The sequence below is a fragment of the Lynx canadensis genome, chromosome Y, assembly GCF_007474595.2.
Source record: "Lynx canadensis isolate LIC74 chromosome Y, mLynCan4.pri.v2, whole genome shotgun sequence".
Lineage (NCBI taxonomy): Eukaryota > Metazoa > Chordata > Mammalia > Carnivora > Felidae > Lynx > Lynx canadensis.
The window spans coordinates 387,419-411,593 of record NC_050200.1 but is presented as its reverse complement, the minus strand read 5'-3'; the positions used below and the strand labels follow the sequence as shown (position 1 = coordinate 411,593).

Sequence of the window (24,175 nt, the reverse complement as noted above, 5' to 3'; positions counted from 1 at the left end):
TGCCTAACTATTTCAGTGAAAATAGTAAAACTGTTTTGTTTTCAGTGAAAACAGTAAAACTGTTTTGTTTTTTTTTTTAATGTGTATTTATTTTTGACAGAGAGAGAGAGAGAGAGAGAGAGAGAGCATGAGCAGGGGAGGGGCAGAGAGAGAGGGAGACACAGAATCTGAGACAGTCTCCAGGCTCTGAACTGACAGCACAGAGCCCAATGCGGGGCTCGAACTCACAGACTGTGAGATCATGACCTGAGCTGAAGTCGGATGCTCAACCGACTGAGCCTTGGTGACTGTTTTTGATTCAGTGCTTGTTTGGTTCTCATAAATTTTTGATGCTGGAAATAAAGTTATTTCACAATAAAACGGTTTTTGAGCTTCTTAATTTGACATCTTGTTTAAATCACTCCCCAGTTTAATCTTTTAAATGAAATGTAAAGGTCAGAAAATATTATAGTGATTTTATTCAGTAATTAAATAATTGTTTACTGGAGGTTTTAAAATTTTAGGCTCCTGTATCAAATTTAGCATTTGGTGTATACCAATGTATTCTTCTTATAACAGTTTCCTATTACTTAGCATTTCCTGTGTATCTTGAATAATTTTTTTGTTTTTACATGTAGAACTCATTTCTATCTCTAATCTGTTTTCTATTTTTGGTTTTGGTTTGTTTTTTCCTAAAAATTGGCTTTTTAGTCTTAAGGTAAGACTTAAAGATTTTGTGCATTTGTTTATACATTTGATTTTTATATTTACATAACCTTTAAGTTTATTTTATATTCTTACATATAAAAATTTTTTAGCTAGGTGCACAACCTTTGCCTGATTCCTGTTCATCAGATATTTGGGACATGAATAAATAACAACTGTGCCATTCTGTACTCTGTAGCTGCAACCTGTGCTGATTTTGACTCGGAAACAAAGAACAAAATACTATAGAAGAAATCTTACATCTCCCTAAATAGTAAATGACTATATGTTACAGATAGTTTTAATTCTTTTGAAAAATAATTTTGTGTGATTATTTTATTGAGCTAGTTCTAATTTATATGAAATACATATTTCAGGTATAACTTCTAAGATTTTTATTACAGGAAAAAATTAACTCCCAGCATTAACTGTGTTGCAGGGTTGGCTAGTGGATCTCATCAATAAATTTGGCACTTTAAATGGTTTCCAGATTTTGCATGATCGTTTTATTAATGGATCAGCATTAAGCGTTCAAATAATTGCAGCCCTTATTAAGTAAGTTATAGTTTAAATTTAATATTTAGGGGGTACCTGGGTGGCTTAGTCATTTTAGCGTTGAACTCTTGATCTCGGCTCTGGTCATGATCTTACAGTCGTGAGATGGAGCCCAAGTGGAGATCTGCGCTGACAGTGCAGAGCCTGCTTGGGATTTTCTGTCTCTTTCTCCCTCCTCCTCTTCCCCTCCCCATTTGTGCTTCCTGTCTCAAAATAAATAAGTAAACATTAACAATTTTTAAAAACAATAAACTTAATTTTGTTACCTTGAAAATCATGAAATGTTACTTTTCTAGTCTACTTTCTTACGTTAAATGCTAACGTGATGTTTAAAACTTTGGAAATTGAGTTTTGGTAAAATACAGATATTAACAGAAATTTTGTCTTTTTCTTTTTTTAGACCATTTGGACAATGCTATGAGTTTCTTAGTCAACATACAGTGAAGAAATACTTTATTCCAGTTATAGAAATAGTTCCACAGTTTTTAGAAAATTTAACTGACGAAGAACTGAAAAAAGAAGCAAAGAATGAAACAAAAAATGATGCCCTTTCCATGATTATTAAATCTCTGAAGAATTTAGCTTCAAGGATTCCAGGACAAGGAGAAACTGTAAAAAATTTAGAAATTTTCAGGTTGAAAATGATACTCAGGTAAGATACTTCCATCTTTAAATATTTTCCTGACTTTTTTTTTTTACACTTAATCAAAGTTTCTCTTGCAGATTGTTGCAGATTTCTTCTTTTAATGGAAAGATGAATGCACTGAATGAAATTAACAAAGTGATATCTAGTCTATCATATTATACTCATCGTCATGGAAATCCTGAAGAGGAAGAGTGGCTGACAGCTGAACGAATGGCAGTAAGCCCCTTTCATTCTTTTATGAATTAGAATCTGCTTAAGGAAAACTAGATTGGCACCAATTAGTGTTAGAAGCAATATAACAAAAATAATTCTGAAATTGGGAGATTGATGTATAACTATTCTAAAACTGTTCTTATAATGGTAATAGCAAACAATCTGTTACTTAGAAATTTATAGGTTAACTTATTGTGTCTTTGGTAAGTTTATCATTGTTGCAAATAGTTGCTCATGATGCAGTTATAATTCAGTGGGTTGGCTGAAATAACATACAGTTAAGGTGATCATCAGAGGGGTTAGGTAGATCTGGAATCTAGTGAATGAATTGGCATGGTAACTTGCCAGTTCAGTTTTGAAGTTCTAAAGTGGTGATTATAATTAAAGCAGTAAAATCTGAATTAATGTTTTATCATGATTTTTAAAACTTATTTTTTAAAATTGTTTACATCTATCATTTTAACAGTGAAACACAGTATACCAGAGGTATTTCTATATATTTTAGTGTTAAAATGAATAGTAGTAGGCCTTGTAAGTTACTTGCTTGGTAACATATTTTGAGTGTATATGTTTGCCAGTACTGGGAATATATCTGAAGAATGATCTCCACCTTAAAGGAGTCTTTGGTTTAATAGTGAAAATGATCAAAATGTGATAAAAGGTCTTTGAGGACTCTTTGTTATTGGCAAATGGTATGCAACCTAGACCCAGGTGTTCTGACATAGTGTTAGGAGTCAGGTGTCAACTATACGGTGTGTCTGCTCTGTGAAATGCCAGCATAATACTACTTAATTCACTAGTTGTGAATTATTACAAGTCCTTGAAAGGTACAGAATAGCAGAGTGTTAAGAAAGTTTTGAAGCACTTTGTCATCACCATGGCATTTCTAATGATTTTTCTCCCACCAAAAATATGACACTAATTATTCTTCACAGATAGTATAAGAAATGTGCTATGGTACATTTTAATGGGGCCATTCCTGAATGTGGAAAAAAAATTCAGTACAACTATGTTTTATAGTAATTTTCATTAAAAACAACAAGAAGCACATTACATTTGTGATTTTTGTAAGTTTTAAATTTAGTGTATATGTGAGCATTTGCGTGCAAATTTGGATTCTAATACTGTAATATTGAATAGTTTTGCACTAAAATATATAAACACATTACATTAGTATGTTATGATTTGTAAACATAAACACGATTTAGGCTTCTAATTAATGTTACAATAATGTTAATTCAGAATCTGAACTAGTTTTTTTTTCCCTCCAGATTTTGAGGTGTAATTGATATATATATCTATATAAATTTAAGTATACAGCATAACCAAGGATTGTGGACATTGACCCCCAGCACAGTTGGAAATCCTTATATAACTTGAAACACCAAAAGCTTACCTACTGAAAGCCATCTATTGACTAGAAGCCTTATTTATGACACAAGTCAATTGAGTATTTTATGTAAATAATACATATTCTTAAAATAAAGTTATCCAAAAAAAATTAAGAAAATCGTAAGGAGAAGAAAATATATTTATACTACAATAGTGTATTTATTTCAAAAATCTGTTTATAGGTGGACTCAACACATTTCAAACCTGTGTTGTCAATGATTAGTACAATAAATTTAGTTAACATGTATCATCTCATATAGGTTTTTTTTTTTATTTTTATCAAATTGAGACCTTTAGGATGTACTATCTGTATCACAGCAGCTTAACTATTGATGTCATGTTTCATGTTGTACATTATATTCCCATTACTTATTTACCTTACAACTGGAAGTTTTTACCTTTTGGCCCTAAGTTGCCCACTCTAATTTTTAGTTCTGCTTTGAAACAAATTTTTGTATTACATTTAGGAGTGGATACAGCAGAACAATATCTTATCCATAGTCCTGCGAGATAGTCTTCATCAGCCTCAGTATGTGGAAAAGCTAGAAAAGATTCTTCGTTTTGTGATTAAAGAAAAAGCTCTGACATTGCAGGATCTTGATAATATCTGGACAGCACAGGTAAGGAATTTAAGATGGTAGCTATTTTATGAGAAAGTGGGCTCCTGGGTGGCTCAGTTAAATGTCCAGCTCTCTGGGCTCAGGTCATGATCCCCCAAGTCATAATTTCATGAGTTTGAGCCCTGTGTTGGGCTCTGTGCTGGCGGTGCAGAGCCTGCTTAGGATTTTCTTTCTCTCCTCTCTCTCTCTCTCTCTCTCTCTCTCTCTCTCTCTCTCTCTCTCTCTCTCTCCCCCTCCCTGTACCCCCCCCCACTGATGCTGCTGTCTCTGTCTCTCTCTAAATAAATACCTTTAAAAATTAAAAAAAAAGAAGATATTAAAAGTTAAATAATCATTGGTAGTAATTATATATTGTGATGTGAATTTGTATTACTTGACTTTTTGGAGTTTAACTGTAGTTTTCCAGGGTGACTGGGTGACTCAGTTGCTTAAGCATCTGACTCTTGATTTCAACTCAGGTCATGATCTCATGGTTTGTGAGTTCAAGCTCTATGTCTTGCGAGATTCTCTGTCTCCCTCTCTTTTCTGCTGCTCACAGGCACTTTCTCTTTCTGTCAAAATAAGTAAATAAACTTAACAAAACAAAACCTCCCTCATCTTGATACCCTTTGTTAATGGTATAGATCATAAATTTTACAATTGTCTATATTATGTACTTACAAGAATAAATCTGATTTTCAAATCAATAGTAAATTTGTTTTTTCTTGCAAATTATGTGAGGAAAGATGTTACAGGAATATATTATTTATTTTTTGCATGAATAAACTGGGGAGTGTTATTAAGCTCTAGATTACAAAGTCCTGTCCAGTCTACCCTTTTTTAAAGAGAAACTAACAAAATACTGTCTTCCGTCATTGACCACTTCAGTCCTCGGTTTTGAGATGATTCGCTATTTTGCCATATTTCCTCTTCATTTTTTTTGAAAATACCTGTAATAAATTTTCATTTGAATTCTGGAAGTGCATTATCATTAATACCAAGAAATTGAGTATAAAATGAATGTAACTGGCCCCTCTTCAGCATTTAAAATATTACCATAACCTCGGGGCGCCTGGGTGGCTTAGTCGGTTGAGCAGCCAACTTCAACTCAGGTCATGATCCTGTCGTTCACAGGTTTGAGCCCCGGGTCAGGTCTGTGTGGACAACTCAGAGCCTGGAATCTGCTTCAGGTTCTGTGTTCCTGTCTGTCTCTCTCTGCCTCTCCCCTGCTCATGTTCTCTCTCTCTCTCTGTCTCTCAAAAATAAATAAAAACATATCTCAAAAAAAGGGTTTTTTTTCCCTCAAGTAAAAAAAAGAATTCTCCATAACCTCAGATGAACCATGTGGGAATATTTTATTAATGCAAGTAGACTCAGTAAAGCTACTTAGTTCACATCTTTGATTTTTTTTTTTTTTTTAAACGTTTATTTCTTTTTGGGACAGAGAGAGACAGAGCATGAACGGGGGAGGGGCAGAGAGAGAGGGAGACACAGAATCGGAAACAGGCTCCAGGCTCCAAGCCATCAGCCCAGAGCCTGATGCGGGACTCGAACTCACGGACCGCGAGATCGTGACCTGGCTGAAGTCGGACGCTTAACCGACTGCACCACCCAGGCGCCCCCCACATCTTTATTTAAACCTAACTCTACTGCTGATTCTTTATGTTTTACTTTTATGTATTTCATATTTGTTTTTCAACAGGCAGGGAAACATGAAGCTATTGTGAAGAATGTACATGATCTGCTGGCAAAATTGGCTTGGGATTTTTCTCCTGAACAACTTGATCATCTTTTTGATTGCTTTAAGGTAGTAATTCAAGTAGTAAAATAGTACCACTTCATTTTAAGTAAACTTGAATTAATTAGATATATTTGAGTTTACCCAACCAACATTACTTACTAACAAATTTCACCAAACAATCTTTCATGAAGAAAAATTCATCTTTGTTTCATATTCTGGTCAGAATTTAACAGTAGATTTTATTGTATTTCTGATTTCCATTACAGTATACTGCTCTTTTTTACTCAGTTTATTTGTTTCTTTAACTTTCTCTGACAACTTTTATTTTTGCTTTAAGTTAAATAAGGTGGAATTGCAGAGGACTGTTATAATAAATAGACATTTTTAACAAATGTGAACACTAAAATGATACACTAACTGCAAAGAGTTCTCTAGGATAACGTATAAAGACCTAGAAGTGAGATTCAGAAAGAACTCCCAAGAATCTCTATTACCTGTCTTCATTTATCTAATGGGGCACTTTTTTGTGTTCATTCTCTGTGGTTGGTAAAGTTGGTTGGAGAATTTGTAGATCAGAAAGAAAAAATTATATGTTATTATTTATAAATGAGTATTCAAGTAACCATAGGCATTAGAACCCCAGGATTTCTTGCTAAAAATAACTTGCATTGTTCCTGGCAACTTAGTTGCTACAACCAATGAGAAAAAGCAGTTTGACATTATCTGTTACTATGTGTATTCTTGTGTCCCATGACACAACTGTTGTATTTCTGTAGTGTATCCTGGAGAAATACACTATACATATACCAGGATACATGTTCAGAAATGCCTGCAGCAGGGTACCTAGGTGACTCCATTGGTGGAGCATGTGACTCTTAATCTCAGGATTGTGAGTTTCAGCCCTACATTGGGTGTAGAAAGTACTTAAATAAAACCTTTAAGAAGGTAAAAATAAAATAAAAGTTAAATTCTGAGATCACTTCTGAAATGGTGATATATCTATAAAAACCATAATGACAGAAATATGGAGGGGTATCAATTTTTCCTCTTTTTAATTCTAATATTCTCAAGATTCTATAACTATAATCATAATAAAAATTCCATCATCTTTTCATACTCCTTTAGCGTACCGGGTGTTTGCTGAATACCTGTTGTTCAGTTAAAGGCATTATATTTTAAGATGTAGTATGGTATAATTTATTGTGTCTTGGAAGACCTTTTACTAAACAGAGAAATGTCTTACTAAAACCACTGAAAGAAAGCATAAAGTGTAAGTGACTTAACAATTTTTTTAAAGGTTGTAACTAAATGATCCTGGCTTTCTCTAAATACTTAGTTGTATTTCCTTGTGTTATTGCTCAATTGGTGGTCTGTAAGTGTTTCGGTTCCTTTTAAGTCTTCATCTACCAGAGCATTTGTACTAATTTACATTCCTTACCAGCATTTTTTGTCAGAATTAATTTTTCACATCTCATGAGTTTGAAATTGTTTTTGTGTTAGTGTTCTTTTTAGTCTTTTATGAGATTGAATTTAAAAAAAAAAAAAACAGGTTTATGAACTATGTGTCTTCTTTTTGTGGTGACTGGTTACTCCTATCTTTTACCTGTTTATTTTCCCTATTTGATTTTTCCTCTTTTTTTACTCATTCCTAAGTTTTTTGTACATCTGATTGCTCAGTCATTGCCCATAGGGACTAAAAATAATTTCTTAGAGTTTTATTAGCACTTTGTTATCTTCCTGACTGTATAACTGGTTGATGTATTTTAATCCTCTTTGATTCTGCTCCCTTTATCTACTTTGTTTTTGTCACATACATTGTTATAATCATTTTCCTAAATCATGAGCAGTTTTTGTATTCCTTTCATCATTTTCAGAGGGAATTTTGTAGGGTAAAGAACAGTTTAGAAGGAAGCCTTCAATTTGTCTTCCTAGAAGTCCCATATTTGTCATTTTATCTTTTCCCCATATTTATCATTCTAAGTTGTATAATTCCATTAACAGTTATTCTTTTCTCTAATTATTGGATATTTAGGTGGCTAGCAGTTCTTACATTCTAGTAACCACTGAATACAAGAGAATACATAGCACTTCCCCTCAATGTTGTATTACTGAGCCTTATAGAACACTTTTATTTTTATTTTATAAACTAACTTTATTTTGGGAAAATAATAGTTTCACATGAATTTTAATAAATAATGCAGGTTTTTTTCATATATTTCTTCTGAAAACCTCTTCCAGAATGGTATTAGCCAAGATAGTGACATTGATACTTTATGATCTGTTTCCATCACCATATGGATTCCACATTAGTTCTTCCATGTCCACACTCTGTCCTGCCCCTGCTTTATCCTAACCCCTGGCAGCCACTAGCATGGTCTCTATTTCCACAGTTTTTTTCATTTTGAGGTTTTTAAATAAATGGAGTAATATGGTATGTAGCCATTAGAGATTTGGGGTGTTTTCCACTCAGCATAATTTTGTGCAGGCTCATACAGATTGTTATGTGAATCTATAGATTGTTTTCCTTATTGCTGAGTAGTATTCATGATACAACTTTAACTACTTATGGTTTATTTAACTATTCCCCCATAAATAAATGCATTTCTCATTTGGAGCTCTCACAAATAAAGCTGCTGTGAACATTGGCGTGAAGATTTTTTTGTACATGAACCTAATCTTTCACTGAAATTGCAGTTGCTGTGTTGCATAGTAGTTGCACATTTAGTTTATTTAGTTTTTTTACAAATGAGTTTTAGAAAGATACAATTTACAAACTGTGGATTCACACTAAGGAGTATGATTCGGTATATCTGAGTATGTTCACAAAATTATGCTACTACAACCACTAATGTCAGAATATTTTCATTATCACAGCAGAAAATTTCAGTTGTTATTCTGTCCATCTTCCAGCCTCTGCCCCTACTACTTCTGTTTTTATGGATTTTCCTATTGTGGACATTTATCTAAATATGTGGCCTGTTTTGACTTGATATATGAATAAGCATAAGAGTTAATTTCTGCCATATCATGTATTAGAGTTCATTCCTTTTTTTTTTGATAACTCCTGTTCAGCAGTGTGGATGTATTAATTTTGTTTATCAATCAATGAACTTTTGAGTTGTTTCCACTTTTTGTTTGGTGTGAATACTGCTACTCAAAACATCCACGTACAGGTTTTTGTTTGCATATCTGTTCCTTTGTATTACCAGATAATGTTTTGTTGTATCAATTCATTAGTTATGAATCGTTTGGGTATTTCACACTTTCTGCAAAGTAAATAATGCTGCTGAGAACAGTTTGGACATATATATTCAGGTCTCTTGGGTATATATTAGAAATTGAATTGCTAGGTCACATGGTAATTTAAAGTATAACATTTTGAGGACTGACAAGCTGTTTTCCAAAATAGCAATACCTTATATTCCCAACAGTGTATGAGGGTTGCTGTTTCTTCTTGTCCTTGTTAACTCTTGCTATTGTCTTCTAATTATTAGCCATCTTAGTGGAGTTCAAGTAATGAATGTCTCATTGTGGTTTTGGTTTGCATGTTCATAATGGCTAATAATGTTGAATATATTTGCTTAAAGACTGTTTGTATTTTATCCTTGAAATTTCTTTTCAAATTCTTGACTGTAGGTCTTAATTTTTGATTTATAGATTGTTTATACATTCCATATGCAAACCCAATATCAAATTATGTTTTGCAAATATTTTCTCTTTGATAGGTTACGTTTTTTTCTCATTCTTCATGGTATTTATAGCACAGTTCAAAAATTTTTTAATTCAGGTGGATTTGACATAATGTAAATAAAATAAACCAATTTAAAACGAAAATTAATGTGGTCAGTCTGTTAAGTGTCTGTCTGACTCTTGGTTTCACCTCAAGCTATGATCTCACGGTTTATTAGTTTGAGCCCCCACATTAGGGTCCATGCTGACAGTTTGGAGCCTTTTTGGGATTCTCTCTTTCCTTCCCTCTCTGCCGTTCCACCTCTTGCCCTCTCTGCCTCAGTCTCAAAGTAAATACACACACACACGTACATACATACATACGTACGTACGTACGTACGTACATACATAAAACTTAAAAACAAAATTTAAAACTAAAGTTAGTAATTTTTTAGTACATTCAGTGTTGTGCAACCACTACTTTTATGAAGTTCCAAAACACCTTCATCACTTCAGTTATTTCTCTTCTGAACCCTTCCTTGCTGCACCCTATAAATCAGCCTGCTTTCTGTCAAAGACGTGTCTATTCTGGCAAAAGTTTTTAACTTTGTAAAGTCCAGTTATGTATTTACTCATTTTATTGATCACTTATGCATTGTTTCCTATTTAGAAATCCTTGCCTAATTAACAATCTCAGAGGTTTTTATTTTTAATGTCTTCTTCCTACTATAAATGCATACTTACAAGTACAGTTTAGGTATAACCATATAAGTTCATATTTAGATCTACATTTCATTTTGAATTACTTTTTTGCAGTGTTGTGATGTAGAGTTCGAGTTCATTCTTTTTTATGATGTTTACTTGTCCCAGCAACATTTGTCTAAAAGACCACTCTTGGGGTGCCTGGTTGGCTCAGTCGGTTAAACATCTGACTTAAGCCTAGATCATCATCTCACGGTTCATGAGTTTGAGCCCCACATTGGGCTCTGGGCTGGACAGCTGAGAGCCTGGAGCCTGCCTTAGATTCTGTGTCTTTGTCTCTGTCTGCCTCTCCCCTGTTCATGCTCTGTCTCTCTGTCTCTCAAAATAAATAAATGTTAAAGAAAATTATAAAAAGACTATTCTTGGGATGCTCAGGTGGCTCAGTCGGTTAAGTTCCTAACTCTTGATTTTGACTCAGATCATGATCTTACCGTTTGGGGGAATCAAGGCCCACGTGGCCGGGGGGACGGGGTTAGGGGTGGCATGAGATTCTCTCCCTTTGTCTCTCTCTGCCCCTCCCCAGTACTTTCCTGTGCATGGTCTCTTGCTCTCTCTCTATCCCCCTCCCTCAAAAATTGCACACATTATTAATAATTAATTAGTTCTTTTTATTCAGCTGTCCTGACATCTTCTGGTCTGTTAATCTGTATGTGATTATGTCAATACTACTTTGCATTGATTACTATAACTTTTACAAATGATTTTCTAGTTAAGAAGTAGGAGTCCTTTGGGGAACCTGGGTGGCTCAGTCGGTTAAGCATCCAGCTTCGGCTCAGGTCATTATCTCATGGTTTGTGACTTCGAGCCCCACGTTGGGATATGTGCTGACAGCTCAGAGCCTGGAGCCTCTTCAGATTCTGTGTCTTTCTCTCTCTCTCTGCCCCTCCCCTGCTCATACTCTGTCTCTCCCTGTCTCTCAAAAATAAATAAACATTAAAAAAATCTTTTTTAATAAAAAATTTTTAAAAAGTATGAGTCCTTCGCTATTGCCTTTTAAGATTGCTTTGGATGTTTGAAGTCTTTTGACTCTGCTTACAAATTTTAGAATGTGGTTGTCAATATCTGCACAGAAGTGAGATTTTGATAAGAGATTGTGGGGTACTTGTAGATTATTTTATATTATATTATTATCCCAACAGTATTAGTCTTTCAGTGCTTGAATCTGAAATATCCTTCAATTTATTTAGAGATGTCGTTCCATTTATTTAGGTACCCTTTAACTTCAGCAGTGTTTTTTTTTTCTCCTTGTATTTATTGCATTTTTGGTAAATTTATACCAAAGTAGGGTGTGGTTTTTGATACTACTGTGAGTGTAACCGTTTTCTTTATTTGGGGGTTGTTCTTACCTAATATATAGTAAAACATACCTAATATATCTAACAATTTATTAATATTCATTTTGTATCCTAAAACTATTATATTTGTTACTTGTATGTATATTTTTTTAATGGTATCCCATGTACAAGATCATATGATTTGCAGATAAAGATAGTTTTACTTCTTGGGGCGCCTGGGTGGCGCAGTTGGTTAAGCGTCCGACTTCAGCCAGGTCACGATCTCGCGGTCCGTGAGTTCGAGCCCCGCGTCGGGCTCTGGGCTGATGGCTCGGAGCCTGGAGCCTGTTTCCGATTCTGTGTCTCTCTCTCTCTCTGCCCCTCCCCCGTTCATGCTCTGTCTCTCTCTGTCCCAAAAATAAATTAAAAATTTGAAAAAAAAAAAAATTAAAAAAAAAAAAAGATAGTTTTACTTCTTAATGTCATTACCCTTTTTTTTTCCAGTTCGCCTTAATGGCTCTGACTAAAACTTACAGCAAACTATTGAAGGATATGTTCATAGTGGATATTATCAGTCTTGAGTGGAAAACTTTGTCAGTTGTTGGGTTTTTGTAGATGCCCTTTATTGGATTTAAGAAATTCCCTCCTTTTCCATATTTATTGAGTATTTTAGTTAAGAAAGGGTGTTGGACTTTGTCAGTTGCATTCACTGGGTCTATTCAGTGTTACAGACTTTTTGTTCTCTGTTGCATTGATTGATATTTCTATGTTCAGATAGTCTTCCACTTTAGGAATAAGTTCCACTTATTGTGATGTATAATTACTTTATATATAATTCTTTAATTTGTACAAATTCTTTATGTATTGCTGGATTTATTTGTATTTTGTTGAAAGTATTTTTAGGCTTTTAAGAAGCTGCCAAACTTTTTCGAGTGACTGTAATATTTCACGTTCCCATCCACAGTTATGAATAATTCCTTCTTTTCATATCCTTCCCAGATTTTGGTGTATTTATTTATTTATTTTTAATTCTAAAGGTGTGCAGTGAACTTTCTTCATGGTTTCAGTTTATATTTGGGTTAATTGTTATGTTACACATCTTTCATGTGCATATTTGCCATGATACAGTGAAATGCCTGTTCATGCCTTTTGCTTATTTTCTAAGGGAGTTGTCTATTTTTTAATTATTCAACTTATAGAGTTCTTTATGTATTCCAGTTACTAGTTGTTTGTTAGATATGTGGTTCTGGTCTTTAGGTTGTGTTTGCATTCTGTTAATAGGACCTTTGGCCAACGAAGTTCTTAATTTTGATGAGTCTAGTTTATTTATTTCCTGTATGTGTCACTGTTTCGGTGTCAAAACTAAGAACTTGTTGCCTGTCTGTAGACCCCCAAAGAATTTTTCCTACATTCTTTTTTTGGTAAGTTTTATAACTTTGCAGTTAAGTATGATCCATTTTGAGCTAGCTTTGTTTGATGTAAGACGTAGATTCCAGGGGTTTTTTACTTTTTGTTTTTGTCAGTGTGTATGCCCAGTTCTAGTACTTTTTAGTGAAAGGCAGTCTTTTCATCTTGCCCATTTTAGATTACTTTTGCACCTTTGTCAAATATCATTTAGACATGCTTGTTTCTTTAAGTAATCTCAACACCCAGTGTGATTATCAGTTATTCTGTAATGGGAGAATATTCAATCTTCTCAAACACAGAACTGTTTTAGTAATTGAACTCAAACCATGAGATCAAGAGTTGCAGGCTCTAGTAACTGAGCCAGCCAGGTTCCCCAGTTTGATGTATTTGTACAAATCTATTTCCGGGTTCTCAGTTTTGTTCCATTTGTCTCTTCCTTTGCCAGTTCTACCCAGTTCTGTACAATAATTGAATAGATGTAGCTATGGCAGACATCCTTGTTTTAGGGACAAAAATGTATCAATGTTTCACTGTTAAGAATAACGTTAGCTGTATATTTTATATAGCTGCCCTTTTATCAGGATTGAAAGTTTCCCTCCATTCCTGTTTTTCTAATTATTTTTATGAATGGAAGTTGAATTCTTCAGTTGTTTTATATGACATTGATGTTACTGTACCATTTCTGTTCCTTACTCGTTAATGTGATATGTTATGTAAATAATTTTCAATTGAATCAGCATGACATCCTAGGATAAACTGTACTCGGTTATCTATTTTTTTAGTATTTTCCTGAATTTCATTTACTAATATTATGTTCAGTACTCTATATGTATTCATGAGGGATATATAGTCTGTAGTTTTCTTTATTCTTTGTATTTTCAGAGTGTTTCTTGTTTCATAAAGTAAATTTTGTGTGTTCTCCTTTTTTCTGGAAGAAATACACTATTATTTCTTTAAATGTTAGGATTATCCAGTGAAATGCATCTGAATCTGGCAGTTTCTGTCTGGGAGTTTTTAAATCATTAATTAAATTTTATACTAATTATGTTTTATTCATGTTGTCTATATTGGCTGAGTTGTAATTTGTGTTTTACATGATATGGTTCATTTCATGTAATTGCTCAAAGTTATGTGTGTAAAATTGGTTTCGGTATTTTCTATTATCCTTTATGACTATAGTGAAGTCTCTGTTTTGTTCTTCATCTTAGTAATTTGCACATTCATATTTTTCCTTTTTGGCTGTACTAGAAATTTGTCAGATTACTGATCTTTCAAAAGAACCAATTCTTCATTTGATTAATTCTCTGTTTTTTTTCCTGTTTTCAGTTCTATTAGGTTTTCTTTCTTTGTTTCTTTCCTTCTTTCCTTTCTTCTCTATTTCCTTCCTACTTCTTGTCTCAGGCTTTATTTTGCTCTTCTTCTGGTTTCTTAAAATAGTTTTCGAGGTACCTGGGTGGTTCAGTCATTTGAGCATCCAGCTTTGGCTCAAGTCATGCTCTCATGGTCTATTAGTTTGAGTCCCCAATCTCACTCTTGTTGGCAGCTCACAGCCTGGAGCCTGTTTCAAATTCTGTGTCTCCCACTTTGCCTCTCCCTCTGCTGTTGAGCTTTTTTTTTCTCTCAACAAAATAAATAAATATTAAAAAAAATTTTTTTTAATATTTTTAAAAAATACTTTGAATTAGTCATTTGAGCTTTCCCTGTTTTCTGATTGTGCATTTAGTGCTATGCATTTCCCTCTTGACACTTATTGTTATATATACTTACGTAAACTTTGGAACATGTGGTTTTATTTACATTTAGTTGATTGTATTTTTAATCTCTTTAGGGTCTCTTTGACAACATAAAACTATGTTGTTTAGTTTCCAAGTACTAGTAAATTTTCTGTCATCTTTTGTTACTGGGTTATAGTTAGGCTTGTTTCTATTGTGGTTGGAAAAATACTCAGTTTGATTTCCATCCCATCACTTTGCTGATGTTTGTCTTATGGGCCAGAAAATGGTCTATCCTGGTGTGTGTGTGTGTGTGTGTGTGTGTATATATATATCTATGTATGTGTATGTATTTTTTATTGTTTTTTATTTAATTCAAGTACAGTTAACATTCATTGTTGTATTGGTTTCAGATGTACAGTATAGTGATTCATCTCTTGCACACAATACCCAGTGATCATCACAAGTGTACTCGTTAATCCCTTTCACCTATTTTCTCCTTTCCTCCACCCATCTCCCCTCTGTTGACCATCCTTTTGTTCTCTAGAATCTATTTCTTAGTTTGTCCCTACCCCCCTCCTTTTTTTTTCCTTTGCTCATTTGTTTCTTAAATTCCATATATGAGTGAAATCATATGACACTGTCTTTCTCAGATTTTGCTTAACGTTCTATTTTCTAGCTTCATCTATGTTGTTGCAAATGGTAAAATTTCATGTTTATGGCTGAGTAATACTCCATTGTGCATTTATTATCTTGGGATTTTTCTGTGGGTATTTTGAAAAGAGGGTGTATTCTGCTGCTGATGGCGAATGGTACTATAAATGTCAGTTAAATCCTGTTGATGGTTTTTGTTGATTTCAGAATTTTTCTGATTTGTCTCTGGTTCTATCAGTTGTTTAAAGATGGATGTTGTGGAACACCTGGGTGGCTCAGTTGGTTGAGCATCCAAGTTGGGCTCACCTCACAATGTCACAGTTTAGGGTCTCGACCTGTGCTGACAGCTCAGAGCCTGGAGCCTGCTTCGGATTCTGTGTCTCCCTCTCTCTGTCCTTCCCCCTGCTCACACTTTGTCTCTCCCTCTCAAAAATAAAAAAAATAAATAAAAACATTAAAAAAATTTTTGTTAAATAAAGATGGATGTTGATGTCTGCGTATGTTACGGATTTTCCTATTTCACCTTTGAATTCTGTCAGATTTTGCTTTACAGTTTTTTAGTGTACACATACTTGATCATATGCATTTAGGATTGCTGTGTTTTATTGGTGGACTGACAGTCAATAAATGTTTCATACATTCTGAAATCTGTTTTAGCTATTACTACTATGGCCTGTCTTTCTCATCTTTAGTATTTGTATATCTTTTTGCTTTCACCCTGCCTACTTTATATCTTAATATATAATTTCCATAAGCTCTGCATTATAACTGGGGTAGCTAAACCATTTATACTTAATGTGATTTTTGAAACATTAAGGTTTAAGTTTGCTCTTTTATTTATCATATTGTTTGTTCTCTTCTGGTTTTCATTTTTTTCTTAATTTGAGTAGGTTTCCACTGAAACTTGGATGTTTTATTATGTTATGTTTAAGTCTTGGGATTATTTAAATCTTCTGGTTTAGGGGCACCTGGCTCTCTCAGTCAATAGAGCATGAGATTCTTGTTAATGGGATTATAAATTGGAACCCCATGTAGAGATTTCTTAAAAAACAAACTGTTTTACAGAGTAAAAGACAAAAGGGTACCTGGGTGGCTCAGTTGGTTAACAGTTGAACTTTGGCACAGGTCATAATCTCACAGTTCATGAGATCAAGCCCTGGATTGGGCCTCGTGCTAACAGCACAGAGCCTACTTGGGACTTGCTTTTGCTTTGCCGCTCCGCTGTTCACACTCTTTCTCAAAATAAATAAATCTTCTGTTTTAGCCGGTTTTGCCTGGTACGCTTCTCATGGAATGAAACAATGCTCCTTTTTTATTGCCTGCTCCAAATGGAACCATAGTTTCTGCTTTAAGCCTTTCTGTCTCCCAAACTGGGGCATTATTGACTGTTGGGTAGGAAAGAAGTTCTGACACTTCATGTTTTTCATTCTGACCCCTGGGGATGGGGGCTTTATTACTGATTGGCATAGTAAAGTTCTGATTTTCTATCAGTCATCCTCTAGCACCACTTAAGTAGTGGCTGCTTTAAAAAGAAAAAAAAAAGCAGTGGCTCCTCACTACACTTGGCAGGTGATTGAAATCCCAACTCCCTACTTGATCTTCTTTTTGTATCACCTCAGTTAGGTATTGGGATGCTTTATTACAGCTTACGGAAGTGCAGGCTTCCCACTCAATTATTTGGTTTGGGTTCATATAAGCCATAATTTATTCTACACAGTTGTTTATGCTTTTGTTTGGAATAGGTCAGTTGTTACAAGTTTTTGTCTTGCTAGCTTGTCCTTTTCCTGGTTCTTTGACTACTTAGTTGGCCTTTTGAGGTGCTTTCTTTGTGCCTGTTAGTGCTTCCAGATTGCTGGATCCTCAACTTCAAGTGTGGGATATATAAAATTTTAAAACAGAATCTAGGGAATTTTGAAGTCCCTAGCAGTTCTGCTTTCCTCTCTCTTCTATTTTTAGTTTTCATCTGTTTATGTATAACATCCAGAGTTTACTTACTCTGTATTGGGAGAATAAATATCAATCTTCTCAAACACAGAACGAGTTTACTTTTGGGTTTTTTTAATGAGCATTTTATTTCCTTCTAAGTTTAAAATTGCAGATTTAAAAGATTTGTAGCCAACAATTTAGAATTTGTCAAAACTTTTTCTGTGCCCTTTTGCTTTTTGTTTTAAAAATGTTCAAAATACATTAGTTGATGGTCTGCTCTCTTCATTTATAATGTTTTTCCCCCATTTTTTATTGTGGTAAAATACACATGGCATAAAATTTAGCCTCTTAACCTTTTTTTTTTTTAGAGAGTGCATGTGTGCCCCAAATCATAGCATGGGAGGGGCAGAGGGAAAGAGAGAATCTTAAGCAGGCTTCACACTGAACACAGAGCCTGACATGGGGCCCAGTCTCACAACCTGACCTGAGCCAAGAGTTGGATGCTTAACCAACTAAGCCACCCCAGGTGCCCCTACCATCTTAAACCATTTTTAAGTGTGTGGTTCGTTGATATTAAATATGTTAATGATGTTGTGCAGCCATTACAGCAGTCATCTCTGTAGCTCTTTTCTTCTTACAAAAGTCATGTTCTATACCCATTAAACAATGTTGCTCATTGCCAGTCTTACAGGCCCCTGGCAGCCACCATTCTACTTTCCATCTATATGATTTTGGTTGCTCTGTTATCTCATATAAGTGAAATCATACAGTATTATCTTTTAGTGACTGGCATTTCACTGCTATTCTGTTCTCACCTTTCATCCATATTATAACATGTTTCAGAATTTCCTTTCTTTTTAATTGAGTAATATTTTACTGTAAGGATAGGCCACATTTTGTTTCTCCAGTTTTTCATTGATAGACATTTGGGTTGCTTCCATATTTTAGCTATTGTGAATAAAAATGCTGCCTTGAACATGAGTGTACAGATAGCTCTTTGAGACTGTTGTAGCTTGCTTTGGGTATATATACTTACATATACCTACAAATAGAATTGCTGGATGATGTAGTAATGTTATGTTTATTTTTTTGAGGAGCTGCTGTACTGTTGTCCATAGTGGCTGTACCAGTTTTTCCCTTAAGGAAACAGTGCACAAGTTTCCCATAAACAGTGCACAAGTTTAAATTTTTCCACATATTCACCAAACACTTAATATTTTCTGTGTGTTTCATAATAGCCATGCTAAAGAATGGGAGTTAACTGTTTCGTTGTAATTTTGGTTTGCATTTCCCTAATAATCAATGATGTTGAGCATCTTTCCATGTGCTGTTGGATAATTTGTGTATCTTTAAAAAAATGTCTGTTTAGGGGTACCTGGATAGCTCTGTCTGTTGAGCCTTTGATTTCAGCTCAGGTAGGATCTCAAGAGTCCAGGTTTTCAGCTCTGCTCAAGATCTCAGAGTCCAGGTCGGAACCTGCTAATTTCTTGCTGTACCTCTCTCTGTCCCTCTACCCTACTTGAATGCGCACATACACTCCCTCTGACTCCCTCTCAAAAAGAAAGGGAGGGAGGGAAGAAGGAAAGGAAAAACATCTATTTAAGTCATTTGCCGATTTTTAAATTAAGTTTGTTTCATTTTTGAATTTCCGGATTTCTTAGTATATTTTGTAACTGATTTTAAAGTCAGTAGAGTTATTTGTAAACATTTTTTCCCTTGAGTTTAGATTATTCTATCCCATGAATAGAGACATGGTTTGTTTTCTCAAATGAGACATGGTTTATTAAGTACTGTGTTAAGCCAAGCTGTTCGTTTATATATCTGGCTGTGATGAATTGAATCTAGTTTATTGAAAGCCATGAAATTAAAACAGTGATGACTTAATATAAATGTATAAATTGTGATGTTTACAGAATTTAAATTTTCTTTTAGGCAAGTTGGACAAATGCAAGTAAAAAGCAGCGTGAAAAGCTACTGGAGCTGATTCGTCGTCTTGCAGAAGATGATAAAGATGGTGTGATGGCCCACAAAGTTTTGAACCTTCTTTGGAATCTGGCCCATCGTGATGATGTGCCTGTAGACATCATGGACTTAGCCCTCAGTGCCCACATAAAAATACTAGATTATAGTTGTTCCCAGGTATGAGAGTGCTTCCTTAACTCATTTTTTCTTACATTTTGTCCTTCACTATTAGGATGACTTAGGTGTAGGGTAATTCCATTATTTTTGTTTTTAAAGTAATCTTGAAAAGTTGGCATTTCTTTGTTTTTTCCCACATTTTTCATATCATTTACTAAGCATTTTTACTTCACAAAAAAAGATTTGCCTAGGTAAAACAAGGCATTACAGTAGTACTGTAGTTGAGTATATGAAGATAAAATGGAATCATAAAGTATCATAAGCTAGAAAGGATACTTAGATTGTTTTGCTTAATAGAAGTTAATAAAACTAACAGAATTTCCTAAATAGACCTTTGTTTACAAGTAAATCACAACATCTTCCCTGTATTTAAATTCTGTTTATGTTTACTGATTAGGAGTATATATTTTTATATGAATATTATTTATATTCTTAAACGTATTTCCAGATTTTTATCAGTGCCTTCCCATACTTCTACTAGGTTGGTTAAGGATTTAAAAAAAAAAAAGGGGGGGCGCCTGGGTGGCGCAGTCGGTTAAGCGTCCGACTTCAGCCAGGTCACGATCTCGCGGTCCGTGGGTTCGAGCCCCGCGTCGGGGTCTGGGCTGATGGCTCAGAGCCTGGAGCCTGTTTCCGATTCTGTGTCTCCCTCTCTCTCTCTGCCCCTCCCCCGTTCATGCTCTGTCTCTCTCTGTCCCAAAAATAAATAAACGTTGAAAAAAAAAATTAAAAAAAAAAAAGGACTGGGCAGGGTTATTAGTTTGACTTTTAGGTTTTGGAAAGTATGTAGTTGTGAAGGCTTAGAAGTATTAGCTGTACTGATTACCTGAATCAAAAAAGTACCATCATACATACATTGAGAGAGAGCCCAGTGAATAAATTCAGAGGAGAGTAGCTTCACCTGGGTTAAACAAATGATGATGAACCAGTTAGTTGCAAATGTCCATATAAAACTGATTTTTAGTTCTGAAGAAGACACAGATTAAAATTTGTCCAACTATTGTCCTTTACAAGTAGATTAAAAACATTGAGGTTTTTTTTTTTTTAATTGTAGTTGCAGTAATACATTGGATCTGTAGTAATCTGTAGAAGTAATCTGTAGAAGTTTCAGATTTATCAAAGGGGAGGGAAAAACCTAGTTCAGTTATTTGATTAAATGACAGTGTTATATTGTACTTGATCCTCACAAAGGAATAATTAGTTATTCTTTGCCCTGTCAACCGAAAGCATTTTTTGAGTCCTGACATTTTTAGTATTCACGTATCCACTTTGTTTCCATTTATTTATTTTCAGAGAGAGAGCATTGCATGAATGGGGGTCGGGGGTAGAGAGGGTGGTGGATGGGAATCCCAAATAGGCTCCACGCTGTCACTGCAGGGCCCAACACACGGTTCAATCCCACAAACCATGAGATGGTACATGACCTGACTCAAAGGCAAGAGTTGTACACTTGACCAACTGAGCCACTCAGACACCCCTCACGTATAAATATTTTTAAAGCCTTGAAAACGTGCATAGAACTCAGCCCAGGAATATCACATGTAGAAATATTTTCCTAAGGAATAATAATGAAAGCATGATATTTACAAACTAGGCTTACCTTATTGTTTAAATAATTCAAAGTGGAACCACTTAAATTCACAAATACACTTTACAGCATGTCATGCAGTCAGAAAAACTTTTAAGATGTCACAGAAATGGAGAATAATTAAAAGGTTTTCTGCTTTGTAATTGTCAAAATAATTTGAAGATAGAATTATATTGAATACTTGTCATGTAACCATTAATTTCTTGTATGTGTATTTAAGGATCGAGACACACAGAAGATCCAGTGGATAGATCGCTTTATAGAAGAACTTCGTACAAATGACAAGTGGGTAATTCCTGCATTGAAACAAATAAGAGAAATTTGTAGTTTATTTGGTGAAGCACCTCAAAATTTGAGGTAAGATTTTTAATACAGAAAAGTATCTAATTTTCACGTACATACTATGGTGAAGACAGCATACAAATAAAAGTAAATGTTAAAGAAAACTAGAGTGAGAAAACAAGAGGAGGGTTTGGAACAAAATGAGTAACCTTGATTTTATTCATTTCCTATATGCTTTATGACACAGAATTTAAGTTAATTTGTGCAGTGTCATATTGCATTTAAGTATCAGTCAAGATGTTGCTTTCGTGTCATAGTTCAGAATTGTCTGAGACTTCTAGCAGATCTACCACACATTTTGGCATGGGTTGTATTTATCTCACTCTTCAATCTGTCTTACCATTTTTATGGGTTTTAAGATAAGAATAAGTGATTTAAATTATGAAAGATAACAAGGTTGTGTTTAAGGACATTTTTTACTCTTAATTTGTCTTAGCTAGAATTTTCTTAAACAGCTAATTTTATTTGTTTGGTCTTGATGCTAAGTTGTGGTTATGGGAATAATTTACCTTTTATTTTCTTGTAATGTATTTGGAAATAATGACATACAGAGAAAATAAAACATGGAAAAAAGGCTTAGGTAAACAGTGTTTACAACACATTGGGATTTCTGAAGTGAGCTCTAGTTTTGTCTATCAGTAATCAGGGATAACTGTTTAGAAGTAGTTTTCTTATAAGATAGATACATGATTGCCAAGATGTTTTTTACAGCTCTAGATTGATATAATTGTGTATACCAACAAGATTCCTCTTCAAACTGAATTGCATAATGCCACTTTTTGCTTTTATTTTTCAAGTTGTTTTTTTTTTCTAAATCTGGGAAAATTAACATGAAATTAGGAAAGTCCCTGGTGAAAAATACTAGGGTAATTCCTGAAATAATCTAATCTATTGATAATATTTATTTACATTTATTTACAAAGGGCATGTTTTGCTTTGTTTGATTCACTATACTTGTCTTTTATCAAACATAACCATTTTCTGATTGCTTATTTATGCATGCAGTATTACACATAGTTTTCAAGAGCAGGTGATTTAATCACCACTGGATTAACACTGATGTGAGGATTGGGTGGTTTCACTGAAGATGGCAAAATAGAAAGGGAACTAGGGATCCTTCTGGTTATGTTCATGGACCTAATTGGCTGTGAATTGAGTGTTCCAGAATGAACTTTTAATGGCTAATATACTTGCCCATGTAACCAGTTGTGTTTTGATACTTCTGTACAATTAATCTGGGTAAAGTTGAAGAACATTAATAGATGATTTTTCATGTAAGGTATGAATATTAGAATAAATATGTTTTGAGGTATTGGTTTTTTCTCTTTAAAATGCTTGATATTTGCTGTTCACCAGAGGATATTGAGCCAAATTTTATTATGAATATAAAACTTTTTAAATTTCTGAATTAGCAGCTAGAATTTAATCTGTGTAAACTGTTAGTTACAACAGTGTTCATTTGCCTAATTATACTGTAATTACTAATTACAGTAATTAGTAATACTAATTAATTACTTCTTGTTTTAGTCAAACTCAGCGAAGTCCCCATGTATTTTATCGTCATGATTTAATCAACCAGCTTCAGCACAATCATGCCTTAGTTACTTTGGTAGCAGAAAACCTTGCAACTTACATGAATAACATTCGACTATATGCTAGAGGTATGTATTCTAAACTAAAATTAACTAAAATCAGTGTAGGCTTCCCTTTCCTGGTTTTTATTTTGTCCTCTAATGTTAATTACCTAAAAAATGAAAACATACTTGTTTTTACAAGGACCAGAAAGTGCAAGTGAATTTGTGTATAAATTACATACTTATAAATGCACTCAGACTTCCAAATCTTATACACACTAAATTTTTTAAGTCAGTTTTTCAAGGCCCATTGCTAAGTGCTTATGTTCCTGGTCATCCTTTTTAAGTTGGTTTCATTTTTTTCCATATCTGGGAGCTCTATCTCCTTTTACCCTACATTGGTTACTACACTTTTAGATATATACCCAACTCATTTTAAAATTTTACATTCCTCATGCTGCCACTTATGTTGCCTTTTCAAGAAAACTTGATTAATAATTCCTCTGTTAATTTTGCCCATGTCTGTTTTGGAATAACACATTACACTTGTTTTTAATGACCCTGAATTAATATTTTTAATTTGTTGAAAATAATGATCAGCACTTTACTGAATGAGTTCACATTGGCACAGAATTTGAAACTATTTAAGTATATTACAATAAATTTTTCTGTGTTCCAACAGAAAACTTTTGATATTTACTATACGAGAGGCTTGGCTCACTCCTTGATACTTTAAAGATCAATTCCTTGTTACTTGTCCTTTAAGAGTTTTATTAAAATCTGTGTGTGCTGGAACACAAAGCATTCTTTTTATTTTTTATTTTTTTAATGTTTATTTACCTTAGAGAGAGAGAGAGAGACAGAGCATGGGGGGGGGGGGGGAGGGACAGAGAGAGAGGGAGACACATAATCTGAAAACGGCTCCAGGCTCTGAGCTGTCAGCACAGAGCCCGACACGGGGATCAAACCCACAAACCGCGAGGTTGTGACCTGAGCTAAGTCTGATGCTTTACCAGCTGAGCCACTCAGGGGTCCCTCAAAGCATTCTTTATATGTCTATAACTCCTTTGTATTACACCAAATTCATACACCAACAAAATCCTGGCTGCCTAGTAGGCCCAATTGTATATTTGAGAATAGAGAAGAAAAAAAAATTTGTGCAGTTTAAAACAGGAATGAGCATAATATGGAACTGAAAAATACTCTGTTGACATGCTACATCAGGATGTGTGAAATTGAGTTATATATATGTTTAACATGTGGATATTTGTAATACTCATTATCTGACTGGAATAGTA

General features: G+C 34.2%; 1 protein-coding gene across 4 annotated transcripts in view; it reads left to right on the top strand.

The window, feature by feature from the left end:
* The window catches only part of LOC115508045 (probable ubiquitin carboxyl-terminal hydrolase FAF-X), a 184,749-nt gene that overhangs the window by 55,402 nt on the left and 105,172 nt on the right, over positions 1 to 24,175 (top strand). For all 4 annotated transcript variants that reach the window (XM_030306445.2, XM_030306448.2, XM_030306447.2 and 1 more), the window contains exons 7-14: positions 1,124 to 1,239; positions 1,640 to 1,891; positions 1,963 to 2,101; positions 3,958 to 4,110; positions 5,792 to 5,896; positions 19,167 to 19,373; positions 21,182 to 21,318; positions 22,831 to 22,964. In XM_030306445.2, coding sequence (XP_030162305.1) covers positions 1,124 to 1,239; positions 1,640 to 1,891; positions 1,963 to 2,101; positions 3,958 to 4,110; positions 5,792 to 5,896; positions 19,167 to 19,373; positions 21,182 to 21,318; positions 22,831 to 22,964 — 1,243 coding nt within the window. The remainder of the gene's footprint in view (positions 1 to 1,123; positions 1,240 to 1,639; positions 1,892 to 1,962; positions 2,102 to 3,957; positions 4,111 to 5,791; positions 5,897 to 19,166; positions 19,374 to 21,181; positions 21,319 to 22,830; positions 22,965 to 24,175) is intronic.